Source organism: Lissotriton helveticus, chromosome 3_1 (genome assembly GCF_964261635.1).
Source record: "Lissotriton helveticus chromosome 3_1, aLisHel1.1, whole genome shotgun sequence".
NCBI lineage: Eukaryota > Metazoa > Chordata > Amphibia > Caudata > Salamandridae > Lissotriton > Lissotriton helveticus.
This window is the reverse complement of record NC_136061.1, coordinates 499,999,591-500,014,001: the sequence shown is the minus strand read 5'-3', so window position 1 is coordinate 500,014,001 and position 14,411 is coordinate 499,999,591. Positions and strand designations below refer to the sequence as shown.

At 45.1% G+C, this 14,411-nt stretch overlaps 1 protein-coding gene across 3 annotated transcripts in view; it reads left to right on the top strand.

Annotated features, from left to right (window-relative positions):
• The window catches only part of STAT1 (signal transducer and activator of transcription 1), a 786,410-nt gene that overhangs the window by 339,432 nt on the left and 432,567 nt on the right, over positions 1-14,411 (top strand). For all 3 annotated transcript variants that reach the window (XM_078680398.1, XM_078680397.1, XM_078680399.1), the window contains exons 14-16: positions 3,238-3,279; positions 4,167-4,250; positions 4,398-4,496. In XM_078680398.1, coding sequence (XP_078536524.1) covers positions 3,238-3,279; positions 4,167-4,250; positions 4,398-4,496 — 225 coding nt within the window. The remainder of the gene's footprint in view (positions 1-3,237; positions 3,280-4,166; positions 4,251-4,397; positions 4,497-14,411) is intronic.

The following is a 14,411-nucleotide window of genomic DNA, read 5'->3' as shown; positions in this document are numbered from 1 at the left end:
CCATCCAGAACTCAGCAGCGAGTCTCATCCTCAACCTCCTACTCAGAACTCGCATCAGACAACACCCCAGGGAGCCCCACAGATGCACAAACAGGCTAATTTCAGACTCCTCATTCACACATTATAGTCACTAAGCAATTTAGGCCCCACCTTCCCGAACAGTCGCATCTCCTTCCAACAACCACCGAGACACCTCCACTTTGCAGGACTCTTACTCACAAGTATCCCATTAATAAACAGAACCAGATTAGTAGGACTGGTGTTCTAAAGCGTGGTGAAACGACCTTGCAGTCCACATCAGAGCCTCCTTCTCCCTTCTTGAATTCCACAAAAAGCTGAAAACCTGGCTTTTCAACTAACCAACCTACCCTAAGCAGGGATAGACACACACACCTGCTCTGTGGCAGGATACCCTAATGAGTGATAGTGCACTTTACAAATACACATAACACGTCATCCTGAAAGTTCTCAGAGAAGAGTATGGGGATACCTTTCTTTTTCACTGGCCTGAGGACAAATATTGTTGGGAAAGACTATGCCAGTTGATGGAGAGAAGGTAACTCTTGGAGTATGCAAATACCCCTCCCACTTCACTCAAACAGCGACAACATCGTTAATCTTTTGGACAGGGTTATTAAAACCTCTGACAAAACTAATTTTAATATTGTGTGGATCAGTTAATGGGCAGTTACCATGACACAGAATGTCATTTTAATGAGCCAGGAGAGGTGAGGATATTGCCTGCACAATATCAATTCACTTTAATCACATAAAGCCTAACTAAGGGAGATTGTAATACATATCTGAGTTAGCGTTCTTGAGTGTTGAGCCAAAACATTTTCCATAACCAAACTAGAATGTTGTCTCAATCAGAAGGCCCGTGTTTAATTGGTAGTACAGGTTATTATCCTCCAGGTGTTGCCTCGGCTGGAGAGTGACCATACACATTCAAGAGAACAGAAATTAGCATTAACCTCTCCACCCGCCACATTCTTTATTGAGATGTACAGGTCCCTGGGCCTTACCTCCACAGTCTCACCATCACGTTCCAGACTATCATGTGGCCTTTTGGCCCGCTTCCTCCGGAAGGTGATCAAGCACTACCTGCTGCTTTTGTGTGATTGTGCCAAAATCTGGGCGGAGCTCTTTCAAGGATCTGGGCGCATGCTGGCAGGGATAATTGTGTCAGGTGAGGCTCAGGCAGATCGCTTGTATGCACTTTGTCTCGTCATCACGGAGATCCAGGACTCATCTTGCCTCATATAATGACCGGATCTGATGTAATTTTCCTTCCCAACGGAAGATGATTGGAAATGGTTGACCCCAGCTATACATGATGTCTTTGCTCCTGTGGTAATCGGTGATCGACTCAGTCTGTGCACTTCTGAAGGGTTCAATCAATCAATCAGAATTTGTAGAGCGCGGCACTGTCACCTCTGCGAGTAGCTGGCCTGGAGAGTGGGGTCTGTGTCGAAAAGCCCCGTTCGCTGAAACGACGAGAAGAGGGAAGAAGCAAGCAGAAAAAGTCAAAAAAGGGGACGGAAAAAATGAGCGAGCAGAAAAGGCAGAACAGAGGGCAGAAAAATTAGCAGGAAAGGGAAAACAGAGGGCAGAAGAACAAGCAGAAAAAAATAAAACAGAAGGCAGAAAAACAAGCAGAAAAAGCCAAACCGAGGGCAGAAAAAGGCAAACTATAGGGCAGAAAAACTAGCAGAAACAGCAACACAGAAGGCAGAAAGGCAAGCAGAAAATGCAAACAGAACAAAAACTAGCAGAGGAGGCAAAAACTGATGGCACCAGGTAGACAGGCAACAGAGGGTAGTGGACTGCAGGCACGCTGGACAGAACTGTTGCAAGGTGAGCTAGGACGAGGGTTATCAAGGAAAGGTCTTTGAATAGCATTAGTTTGTGGCCTTGGAAGATGAGGGGATGGTGGTCTTGGCCTTGCCTAGCTTGCAGTCATGCACACAGCCTAAAATATTCCTTGGTCTTGCATTGCCCCCCCCTCCTTATTGTCCTGCCACGTTCAGCTTCCAGCTGAATATTCCCCGTGTCTTCACTGGCCAGTATCTGCTGGAAAAGAACAGTTACATTATTTAACGTCTGATCCATCAACACCCTTCAGCTCACTCCTTTTTCTCATATTGTTTCTTCTGGAGCAATTCTCTAGATCTTCAGTGTGAGCCAGGAGGTTGATTTGCTGTTCCTGGAAGGGCAACACCTTTTGTAGTTGTTCAACCGCTTGTCTTCAAACTATTTCTCCAGTCTCCAGTGTGGATACTCTACCACCTTTAGCTCATAAATCTTGTTTTACTTCACTTGATCGTGTGTGAGGTCTTATTTCACTAATTGCAGGTCTTCTCTGATAGAGAAGGTTAGGAGGGGGAACATTGCAGCCTCCAGCGCATCTTGCAGCACCTATGTTCCAGGTCGGGGAGGGTATATTTCCACCATTTAGTGGACACCAACGGCAGGCTTCTAATTCCGCCTGCGGCCACCATCCAGTCTGTTCTCCAGGCCTCCTCGGATTCTTGCTATTCTCCAGAGTTTTGTGGCCACTGTCTTATTTTGGCACAGTCTTGTGTCAGCCACACCGAGATCTTGTAAAATTAGGCGATGTCCACACTCAACCTGAATTTACTTCATGGCTCCTCTGGTGGCACTAATGAGAGCCCCCACACTGTCCACAGCCCCAGCTCCACAACCATTTGCTTACTTACGGCTTTGGGTGAAAGGAGAAGCGCAAAACACGTCTCAAGGTGTCGCCATCTTGGCCACACCTCCAGAGTTCCAACTGTGCATGTAAATGTGTATACGTGTCATCTTGTAATGGTAAAATGGCTGCTGTGCAGACACACCAGCCATCTTGGGGGGAAAAAAGCATTGGCAAAGTCAGTTTATGTTACTGGTGAGACCTGTTGATAATTCTAATGCTTGCCATTCAGTTCCCATGTTGCCTTCTTTCGTTATTTTCCCTATGTATTTTCTTTTTTGCTATACTTCTTAGTATGACCAGTTTGTTTTTGAATATTTATTAAAAATTCCATAAGTATTTGCGGTCAGGTTATCTTATTGTTAAACTATGGTGTTCAGTGTTTCATTTGTTGCGTCCTAACTGTTAAGATGTCACTTCTGATGTAATTATTGTGAAAATATACACCGCGGTCACAAATTAATATTTTATATGTACCATTGTACCAAATATACGTCTGAATGTGCATTTCTTTGTATTTTTAGCAACTCAAGGAGCAGAAAAATGCTGGGACCAGAACTAATGAGGTAACATTTGTGGTGCCGCTCTTTCCTCAGACTGACTGAGAAATCTAACAAATATACCCCGATAAAGAAAGACGTGGCCTATTGGTAAAATTCAAGCAATTCATTATTATCTGTTTAGTTTATGTAAAGCATAGTGCTCTATCTACGATTTGTAGTGTTATTTTGTCCTCCCCATTCTGAGAGAAGATTGAAATGCTGCAGTGACACTTCTTATCTTTTAAAAGCACCCTGTGTATAGGCAATATATATATTAAGACATTTCATATTCTTAACACGCTTGTGTCCTTGCAGAAACAAAATGCATCAATACATATCATTAAAGAAGAAAATATAGGCAAACTGGATCCTAACAGAAAAATGGATCCCGGATTGTTATACATCTTTGAGACATGTTCATCTTCGACTGTGAGATGGCATTTTGATCAGTAGCAGTTGTAATTACACTTGAATTGCCTAAAACATTGATCAATCCTTATTTGGAAATAAGCTTCCCTTCTAGTCCCCTCTGATTTGTTGCATCTTTAGAAGTGATAATTGGTTTCTGAATAAGTGATGAGTAAACTTAGATAAGCAGCCTTCCTAGTTCGAACTGCTTACAACTGAGTTGGATACCAATGTGGTCACGAAAGGTAATGTATTCTACCACTTCTCACTTCCTTTTATAGGGCAGTGAAAGTTAGTGGAATTTTGCCGAATGTAAAAAATCTTGTATTCTATTTTGGAGCTTCCCTTTGAGGATTTTCACACAAGTTATTGCGTAGTACTTTGTTCTTCATCTTTGTTAATTTTATGGTTATGCTGGATAAGTGTTCCTTTAATAATTTCATAATTTCATTTTATATTTCCATCAACTCATTTTCCTTCTGGACACCTGCTCTTTCATGTAGGGTCCACTCATCGTTACAGAAGAGCTTCACTCACTCAGTTTTGAGACACAGTTGTGCCAGCCTGGTTTGGTGATAGATTTAGAGGTAAGATGTTTTGTAAATTGATTTAAACTCACATAATGTACATTTTTAAATAATAATTCTTGTTTTATTTCAACTAGTTAATTTATCTCTTAAAGATAAATATTCTTCTCTTTTCATGATGTATTAATATTACTCTTTCCTTTGTAGATAACATCGCTGCCTATTGTGGTGATCTCAAATGTTAGCCAGCTTCCCAGTGGATGGGCCTCTATTCTGTGGTACAACATTCTGACAAGTGAGCCCAAGGTATCTTCCCACATCCTTGCTGTTTCATGTGCTTGAATTGATAGGAATGGGTCTGTTTGTGCCAGGTGATTGACCCTTGCTTTGTGCATAGGTGTAGCCTAAACATAGGAGTACTGTACGTAAAATGGGTTTCTGCCCTTTGATTGGATTCTAGTTATCTTTCATGATCCAAATCCATTTTGTTTGTAGTGATCTTTCTTAGATAATTGTGACTAAAGATGTGTGTGGTTGGCTTGGAAAGGAAGACGTGTATGGTGAGGAGCAGATTGCAATGCTCATCCTGGACAGGAAGATCCTTCAGGAGTGTACTGTGAATGTTTACTCTAGAATACTTGGAGAGGGTACCTGGATACTTATTTATGATAGAAAGCTACATATGCGAGTTAGATAATCCGAGTGACTACATTCACGCCGAGTAGACCACTGCTTCACATAATGGCCCCCAAGCCAGACAAAGTTGACAACAGAGTGGTGAAGATATTTTCCCACCAAGTTCACTACCACTGTGCCTCAGATGGATGCAGAGGGTAAGGAAACTACCGGGAAAAGTAAAGACAACGCCACTTTAAAAATGCTATATACTGTGTAATGGAGTTCTAAAGCTTAATCTCAACGACAAGACATTCACACTTGGCACACACTTGTCCTTAAGTAAAATCCTGCTAAATGGCATCAGAATGGTCCTCATTTTAAGGTACAAGATTTTTCAAAAGAGTTCCCCATTTCTATGCTGTGACCTAGTAATCCAAATTCCATCCAACAGGAGTGTCCTTCTAACAAACAATAGTTTGAATGCCTATATTGTCAGATGTCCAAAGCTCAATCTTAATATCAAAGGACCACATGTAAGCTTCTGTGACATGACTATCTTCCTTTAAGCTGAAAATGTATTGTGTTCCCTGTCCATGAGCTCCCCTCTACCCTACACTAATTATTGTCTTACTATTCTTCTGTCATTGTGGCCATTCCTCAGTTAGGACCAAATGTTGTGTTTGAATGATTGAACCTTCTATTGATGCTTCATTCTATTGTCCATGATGTAGCAATTCTGCTTGTGCTGTACTAATGGTTCTTTGTATGTGAATGTAGATTACACTACTGCTGTTTGTGCTGGATCTGTGTTGTGTGTGTGTGTATATATATGGTAAACAGCCATTACTGCGAGTTTTTGTGTGGGTGTGCAGTAAATCTATGTTGTTTATGTGAGCGGAACTTGCAGAACTGCTTTAAGTGTTCTGCATGTTTTGAGCATAATGCAATTTTTTCTGATGCTCCCGTCAGTATGGGATGGAGCCATGCATTGCTGCTTCCACTATGTAGCTGCATGTTTCTGTTAAATGAGAGGCTATCCTTGCATTGCTGTCATCTGCATGTGATGATGTATAAAGCTGTGTTACTGTGTAAATCATGTCTCAACTCTTGTTATTGCATGCCCAAATGACTCCATTAATACCATTTAACATGTGCCCTATGTTTTCTATGTTCCAGTAAGTATCTCTAGACCCAGTTAATGTGTACGTGTGCATATGTGTGTCTGCAGGTTTCCAGACTGTGGCTTACTACACCTTTCGGTACCCCTCAGTCTTCATTGTCTTGCAGTGATATAACAACTGCAAGTCTCTGTGAGTTGATATGTGTCTAGCTCTCACTACACTTGCAACTGACTGTACTGTACATTTTCAGCTCTCATCGTGATACCTTCTCCCTTTACAGCAGTATACTCTTTCATATTCTTTGCACTGTTCACAATGCATGGTTGCCCTTGCATTACGAGCATGAATTGGAAACTATGTGGAAACATGCATGTGCACGACAGCCATCTTGGGAAGGATTAAAAGCATTCCAAGATGGGCACCATGACCCCTGGTGCCTGGGCATGCATCACGACACATGCTCACTGTGACATCATAAACAGGAAGCCATTTTGGCTGTTTTTCAATACAGTAAACATAAATTAACAATGATAAAGCTACTCACATTTTAAAAGTGGACCTATTGGCTTTGCCAAGCCCTGTTCAATTTTTCACATTTCCGTTCATGTTTACTAAATTTGTTGACTCACAAAGGAAGAAGAATATCTCTTTTGCTTTTCTTTTTCTGTTTAATCTTGCCTCCCCACACCTCTTTCCTTCACTCCTGCTCTCTTTTTCTCTGCCTCTTATCTTCCAGTTCTCTCTCCTTATCCTTTTTTCCCTTGATGAAATGTTTGAAATGGAAGTTTTACAAGATTTTAGAGAAAATGTATTTCGTAGGGTAGCATTTTGGTGCACTGAATGATAATCACAGATCACAAAGACCTACTATAACTTTGCAGGTCAAAGCCTCCAACTATGTTTTTGATCCAGAGGAAATAAATTATAGAGCTTTTAAAGTGCATTGTTGCCAAATGTATCCTGACACTAGCTTCCATTCAGAGGAGCAACAAGCTAGAGAGAATAAAGATGAGCCATTAGAAATTTACAAGCATTTAGATGAACAGAAATAGAAGAAAGGGAGAGATGAAGTGAGTTCCAGAGGATTACAGCAGTTTAAGTGAAAGAGGGATCACCTGCACAAGAACAATATTTACGTATGGTCCTAAGAAGAAGCAGAAAACAGATCTCGAAACACACAACGGGATGAGAAAAAATAAACTCCATGTGAAGATAGGTTAGGCCTTTTGAATTGGTAGAGCAGTGTACCACAGGGTTTTGAAGAGGATGCATTATCAGTCAGAAGCCAGTGAAGCTTGGCAAGATAAGAAGATAACAGAGTCTTTCATGATAAATTCAAGAAGGAGGTGAGCTACAGTATCTGGACTGTGTGAACTCTATTAAGAAGATGTTTGCATACACCTACGTATAGGTCATTCCCATAATCTAGACAGCAGGATTGTCATACGGTTTCCACTTTCTCAATAGGAACTATTCGTTTGTTGGATAACATAGACATTGGGATGGTGCCATGCTGATTCTATTCACCCACTTATGATATGTAGGCCTATAGTCCTGCTAGCTCACTATGCCACCATAAGTACCACTAGACCTAGTAAGGTAACAAATGGTATGGGCAACCTCAGAACATGACAACCCTGACTCCCCAATACATCGTGGTAACAAATCTAGAATCTGTCCGCTCAGACACTCATGCATACTCAGAAAAAATACACAAGAAATAAACAAAAGGTGTTTCATTATTTATTGAACCATTCTGATTCTTGTATAGAATATTTGCGCTGCAATGATAAAGAGACAGAAGCAGATAAAAGTTATTAGCAGTATGAAAACAGTGAAAAGAAAACTTACTCCACTATTGTGCTAAAACAGTGTGTATATGCTGGCATATAAGTCCTGTGTATAGTGCACTCATACTGTGCGCTCCCTAATCTGGGTGCCTAGGGCGGGTTTTCTGCCAAGAATCCCCTACTGGATGATCCAACTCCCCATTATCTTAAGGTAAGTGTATGCAGGTCCCCGTCTTGGTCACACGTTGGACATCCCTCCTCACAGAGGGTAAACCAGAATCAGCTGGGCTGAGACTCCGACAACAGTGACCTTGAAATGAAAGCAGAGTGCTTCTCTGATTTGAACACGGAAAATCTGATAGAGACAAATAGCCGCAGAATCCTTATCTTAGACTCCTCCCCAGGCACCAGAGTGATCTGGACGTTTTTTCAGCAGTACCTCTGGGCGTCATGCAACTCTGTAACAACGTCGTCTCACGAATGTGATGACAACAGAGTCCATATAAGCCCTCCCCCTACACGCTGATGTTCGCTCTTTCTTTACAATGCTAGCAGCGCAGATCTGCACTGCAGTTCCTCCGGCCATTTGTGGGCCAACTTGATGTTTTTTCATCGATGGAGCAGTGTGCCTTTTTCTGCCTATTATTTTTCAATGTTCAGGGGGTTCAAGCCTTGTGAGTCCTGTGGACGACAAATGCCCCCCCTTGTATCCTCACTTGGCTTGTATGTTCCGTCTGGGTGAAAACCATGACTCCTACGAGTGCAACTCTTGCCAGCTCCCCCCAAAGGCATGAAGAGAACGTTGCATGAAGCTCATTGCGGGGCGGATGTCAGTCATCAAAGTCTTCTTGTTGTCTCTGTACCCTACGCACTCTGCAGACCGACCGCGGGTCCACTCTAGGACCCGTTTCTGTGGGCGTCATTCTCCTTCAACAGCTGGAGGTAAGTCTCTGCATAGGTGGTAGAAGTCATGGCACCTCCCTCCTTCGTCGCCTACTGCAGGTCCGCATGCGTCCTCCCACTCATCCTTGGACTGGGGCGTCTTTGACCCAGATGAATTTTTTTTATTAACTCTCTTCATTCTATTTTTTGGGTCATCACCTTCCTCTGCTGCACCCTAGACCCCACAGAGGTGAATGAGGTTGTGCCTGTGGTTGCTCCTGCGGGTTCTCCCTCGGCTTCAGGTCGGCCTCCTGTTTCTGACACCTTAGCGACATCAGTGTGTAGGCCATCAAGGCTACCACCTTAGGCTCCTGCTTTTTGTCTGCTGACTCTGATGTCCGCATCGGGCTCTTGCCTGCCGGCTCCGATGGTGGTGCCATCGACATTGATCGATACTCCTTCCAGCATCGAGGCCTCACCTTCTCGGCGTCGACTGGCTTCGGTTATGGCATCAGATGTAGGACCGATGGAGCCGAAGGTCTCAGACTCCCTTCGTCCATTGTTTCTTTTGATGGCCATGGCTGTGGATGTACTACGAAAGGTGTGGTGTGTCCCCACCCCTTTTGGACACGGTTCCACCTCTATGCGGTCCAGCTGGTTATTTGACACCAGGGGTTTAGAATCTTCTCCAGCCTCTTGTCTCGTGATTTGGCTACGGAGGCGTGTTCCACTCTGGTGGACATGCTCAATCAAGTTTAGGTAGTATTGGATTTACAACTTCCTTCTGTGGAATTGCCAACAGACCCTTTACTTGGTATTTTGCATCCTGACCAGTCTAACGTAGAGCCTGTCCTTCCTTATAGAAACTGTCTTTTTGATATCCTGTTGGTTGCTTTAGCTAAACCTGAAACAGGGCTCCCTGTGTCTTACACTATTTCTCACAGGCATCGCTACTCCGCAGAGGATCCGTCCTGTCTCATTAGACATCCATCTGATAAAGCTTTGTGGTACAGGCTGCTTAAGCCACCCAAAGTATTGAATGTATCCCTCCTGTCCCTCCGCAAAGAAAGGGCAGGATATTTGACGCTTGTGATAGGAAGTTGATGACTCAAAAATAGAATGAAGTGATTGATAACATTTTCTCTTCTAGCTCTGCCCTACGATCTCTGAACACTTCTTGTGTCTTTGCCCGCTTCTCCCACGCCTTGTGGGTCTCATTGGAGTGCCTCTTGCCTTCACTTGCTGAGGAAGCCCGGAATGCTCTTGATCCTTGGTATGAGATGGGAAACAAGCTGCCACACTTAGCATACGCTTTGGTACGGATACCACTGATGCTGTTGGCCGGGCTATGTCCTCTTCCATAGCTCTACATCGGCATGCATGGTTGCGAACTTCCAGGGTTTCGGAGGTTGTGCAGACTACTTTGATTGACATGCATTTTGATAGCACCTCCCTTTTTGGCGCACATGCTGATTCGGGTTTTTGCTGGTTCAGAGATAGTCATGGTGGTACGGAGTCTTAACTCTATTGTTCTACTAGGTATGTCAGGGACAATTTGTTACCCCTTATTTAGGCTCTTATCAGCCTTCATAAGGCAGAGTACTTCTCTCCCTTCCAGGGTTACATTCGATGTGTTGTTTATGCGTGCGTCTAATTTTTGCTGTCTGTAACCGGTTTTGTTTCCAACCGTCTGGAACATATCCTACTTTGCGCTCTTGTGGGATCCTGTGCTTGCAGCTTCTTTTTGCTGCTTGATTTTTTCAACCTGAGTGCTTCATCTATGGTGGGTATTCTGTTTATGTTGTGTGGATGTTCTATAGCCTTGTTCCCGGCTATGTGGGGGACCTTATTTTGTATGCCTTAGTGGCATTTTGTGAGCTACCTATGCACTTAGTATCTGTTATAAGGACTTCCACTTAATTTTTGCTCTTCTCCTTATGACCATATGGGTGATAATAGTACCACAGGCAGGAAGACTCTTTGGTCTGGGTAACGTTTGGTCCGGTCTGTGACCTTCTTCGGTGCAGACCTTCTCTTTGTGCTCTTTTACTCTGTGGGGGACACAGAGTTTCTCCTACAAATCTTTGTGTTCCTATTGGATTGGGTTGGGTTCCACGAATCAAACCTCCCCCTTACTGTATATTAATTTTTTCTAATGCCCTTGTGGTATCAGTATCTTTTTGGCGTATTAGTTCACCTTACATCTAGGTACCGCTTTTTTGTGTAAGCCCTTTCCCTACTTTAACGTGCTTTTTATGCTGTTTATCTTCAGCAGTATAGTATTTTTGTATATTTTTTTACCCTTTAGGTTTTCTCACTTATCTAATTGGGTTACAACTACTGATGTTGCTTCATGTGTTTTTAAAAAAATACATATCTGCCATTGCAACCTTGGGGTTGCTGTGGTATCTGCTGTTCTTATCTGAAAGAAAAACGTAGTGATAGATTCCTTACCTTAGAATTACCCCCAGGCATCGGAGTGGATCCGGAAAGTTTTCGTCAGCAGTACCCCTGCTCGTCGGAAGGGGGCGTTGTGTGGCTCCGCATTCGTTGTTGGCATTGTGGTCGCCGGGATGACGTTGAAGCAGCTACTTGGATGCCGCCTTCGCGCGCTGATGTCAGTTCTTTCTTTTTCCATGCCAGCAAGCGCTGATCCGGGAAGAGAAAGTACCCCCAGTCACTGTCACAGTCAACCCTGGTGTCATTGGGATGCCCGACTTTAAGAACTGTGGGGACTGTCACTGCATGATGTCGGTGACGGACCCACACTGCTTGTGTATGATCACGACTCCAAGACTTTGCGGGAGCTGTCCCGAAAGTTGATGGAAGTCCGGCAGTCTGCTCCGCGCTGCTCATGGTTCGGGTACCGTGGGAGGTCAAAGGAATGGTCGCGGAGCCGCCACCATCATTTTTCTGGATCGAAGTCTTCACACTCAAGGTCAGGTTGTTATGTATTATTTTAGGACCCTATTGTAAGTTTCCCGATTCATGCCCTTATATAGGTATAAATCACTATATCCTTATATAGGCATAGAAATCATAACCATATTTAGGCATAGCTCATGCAGTCCAAATACGGCAGGGCTACTTCCACTAGTTCCGAAAATCCACAACGATTTCTTGGCAAAACCCGCCTTCAGCAGTCAGGGACTTCCCCTTGCTTGAGCCCTGATTTATCCAAGAACTCATTGAGTTTTCAAAGAACTGAGACTCTTTGATTATGTCCAACCATACGTCAAACCAGGCACCTTCAAGGTACAAATATGCCCACACTTGCCCAAGCAAATACACGGTGGTTTGGAACAGTTCGACTATCTACTTGCTCGACACAGCCTGCTACAGCAAGTGCCGAAGGAAGCCGACCCTCCAGCAGACGCACTGAGAGAGATGCTATCTTTTCTCCTCCCGAGAAATCCAGCTCCAGTGTTTCCAAGCTACCCTTGCGGGTTGTTGGGAAATCAAGTCCCGAGACCAGCCTTCTCCATTCTAAACTAAGATACGGAGCTGATTAGACCCTTAGAGAAATCTTGGGCAGATTCTTGGCAAAAGAATACTATATTTATGCTACACCTCACTTCCCTTGTACTAAACTTAGGTTAGGTACCCCAGGGTAGGCGTATTTTAGAAGCACCAGTTGAGTACTTTTGGCCTCTGTTATTTATGTATGTATTTTTCTATGGTTTAGGAACCATACAATGCTCTTACAGTAGTATTTTATTCTACTATTTATACTGTACGCATTATATTTTACAAACTGTGTTACAATTGTAGCAGTTCATTTCTTATGCTTGAGAAAGAAGACTGTTCAATAAATCTTTTATTGAAAACGTCCGTCTATCTATTTCTCTGCACCTCTAGTGAAACGAAGCATGCACGATTGACTGAGTGAAATATCTATCTATTGTTTCCACGACTCTGAAGATGTTTTATCTTGCGGAAACAAAGTTGTCATGTTTATGCGGTTGTCAGAGACTAATCCCTTCTTGTGAATTCGAGAAAGTTTCTAGTGACCTCTGAGCTAGCTGGCACACACAATTAAGTTTAGTATATTCGGTAGAGACCTAGTCGACCTCAGTCCTACGTCTAATCTACAGGATATATTATTGCAATGCGCAGAGCATATTGGGAATATAGGAACTGCACTACAAGGTAAGTCGAAGCATTCTAAGAAGAAGTCGAAGAAGCGTGCATCGCTCTTCGATTTCCCCTCGCACTTCGCGGCTGAGGGTGTGGGTGGTGCCTCCCCCGTGGCTCCGGCTGAGTCTGCTACGTCGCCGACGGCCTACCTGCCCTTTCTGGGTCCGTTGGCGATGCCTGCTCTGGTGCAAGAGTTTCTTGCTGCTATGGCCCGGCTCTTTGGGCCGTCTGGCTCTGCCGGTGCGCCTAGGGGCCCCCCGGGTCTGACTGGGGTCTTGCCTTTCCATCACCGGCAGTTTCGGCCCCGGCGCCACTGTCGACTTTGGGCCCGGAGCCGCAGGACCTCTCTGGATCCAGGCTCAGATCCCGGGCTACACTGGTTGACCTCATAACACCTCCACAGGTGTCGACACCTCCTCCGGCACCACCTCCGACGTCGTCCGGTGCAACTGCCGACGTCCGCCTCAGTTTCAGCCCCGACCCGGACTCGACGCCGATGGGGCCTTTTTACCCCTATGCCCATCCTCCTCCTTATATTCAGCCTGTTTCACACACAGACTTCGGAGGAAGGGGAGGACTGGCAGGGGTCTGAAGACCCTTTCACACAACAGTGTGACTATGATCCCGACTGGGCGGACGACTTGGGTGATGCCAGTGGTCTGGACACCTCACCTGACCTTGGCATGCTGTCTCCTCCTACCGTGGCAACGGATGAGTGAGCCAGTTACTCAGTGGATTTGCGTAGGGCAGCCAAGGCCTTTCACCTCGAACTCCCTACAGTGTCCTTCAGGACTTACCTCCTGACACAAGTGCTTCAACTGGCGGCAACCTCTTCAGAGCACTTGCTGCCTTTTAATGACACACTTTCCGACGTTCTTTTGGGCACTTGGTCCAGGCCCAACACGGGGGCTCCTGTGGACAGGAACGTGGCCCGACGCCATCGCTTGACTCCGGGCGACCCCCTGTTTCTCTCCCAACATCCCACTCCCGAGAGCTTGGTTGTCCAAGCCTCTGCGCCACAGAGCGCAATCCCTTCTGCACCTCCGATAGGGAATCCAAGAATCTGGAGCAGCTTGGCAAGAAGCTGTTTTCATCTGCCAGCTTAGGGCTGCGGTTGGTGAACACCACATGTCTCTTGGGCCGTTACTCCCACTCTCTGTGGGACACGGTTGCACAGGTGCTGTCCATCTGTCCGAAGGAGGCCCGGACAGTACTCTCCCAAGCTATAGCAGCTGGGAGAGATGCATCTAAGTTCACCGTCAGCTGTGGGCTAGATACCGCCGACTCGCTGGGCAGGGCGAATTCCATGATGGTGGTGCTTCGGCGCCACGCCTGGCTGAGGACAACTGGCTTCTCATTGGATGTCCAGAACACTCTGATGAACATGCCCTTAGATGGCATTCGCCTTTTTGGCAATAAGGCAGACAGTGTGTTGGGGACCTTTAAGGACTCATGGGCTACGGCCAAGTCCTTGGGCCTGTCGGCCTGTCGCCTTTTCCGTCTTCTGCTTTTCTCTCCTTTCGTGGCCACGGAAGGGGTTCCCCAACATGTTCATTTCAGAGCCACAGGCCCACGCAAAAACAACCCCAGATCGGCCGCGGACGTGGGAACCGCCAAGGCTATTCTGGGGGCCAGCGGGCGGGTCAGTTCACCTCCACCTCCGCAGCATCCAC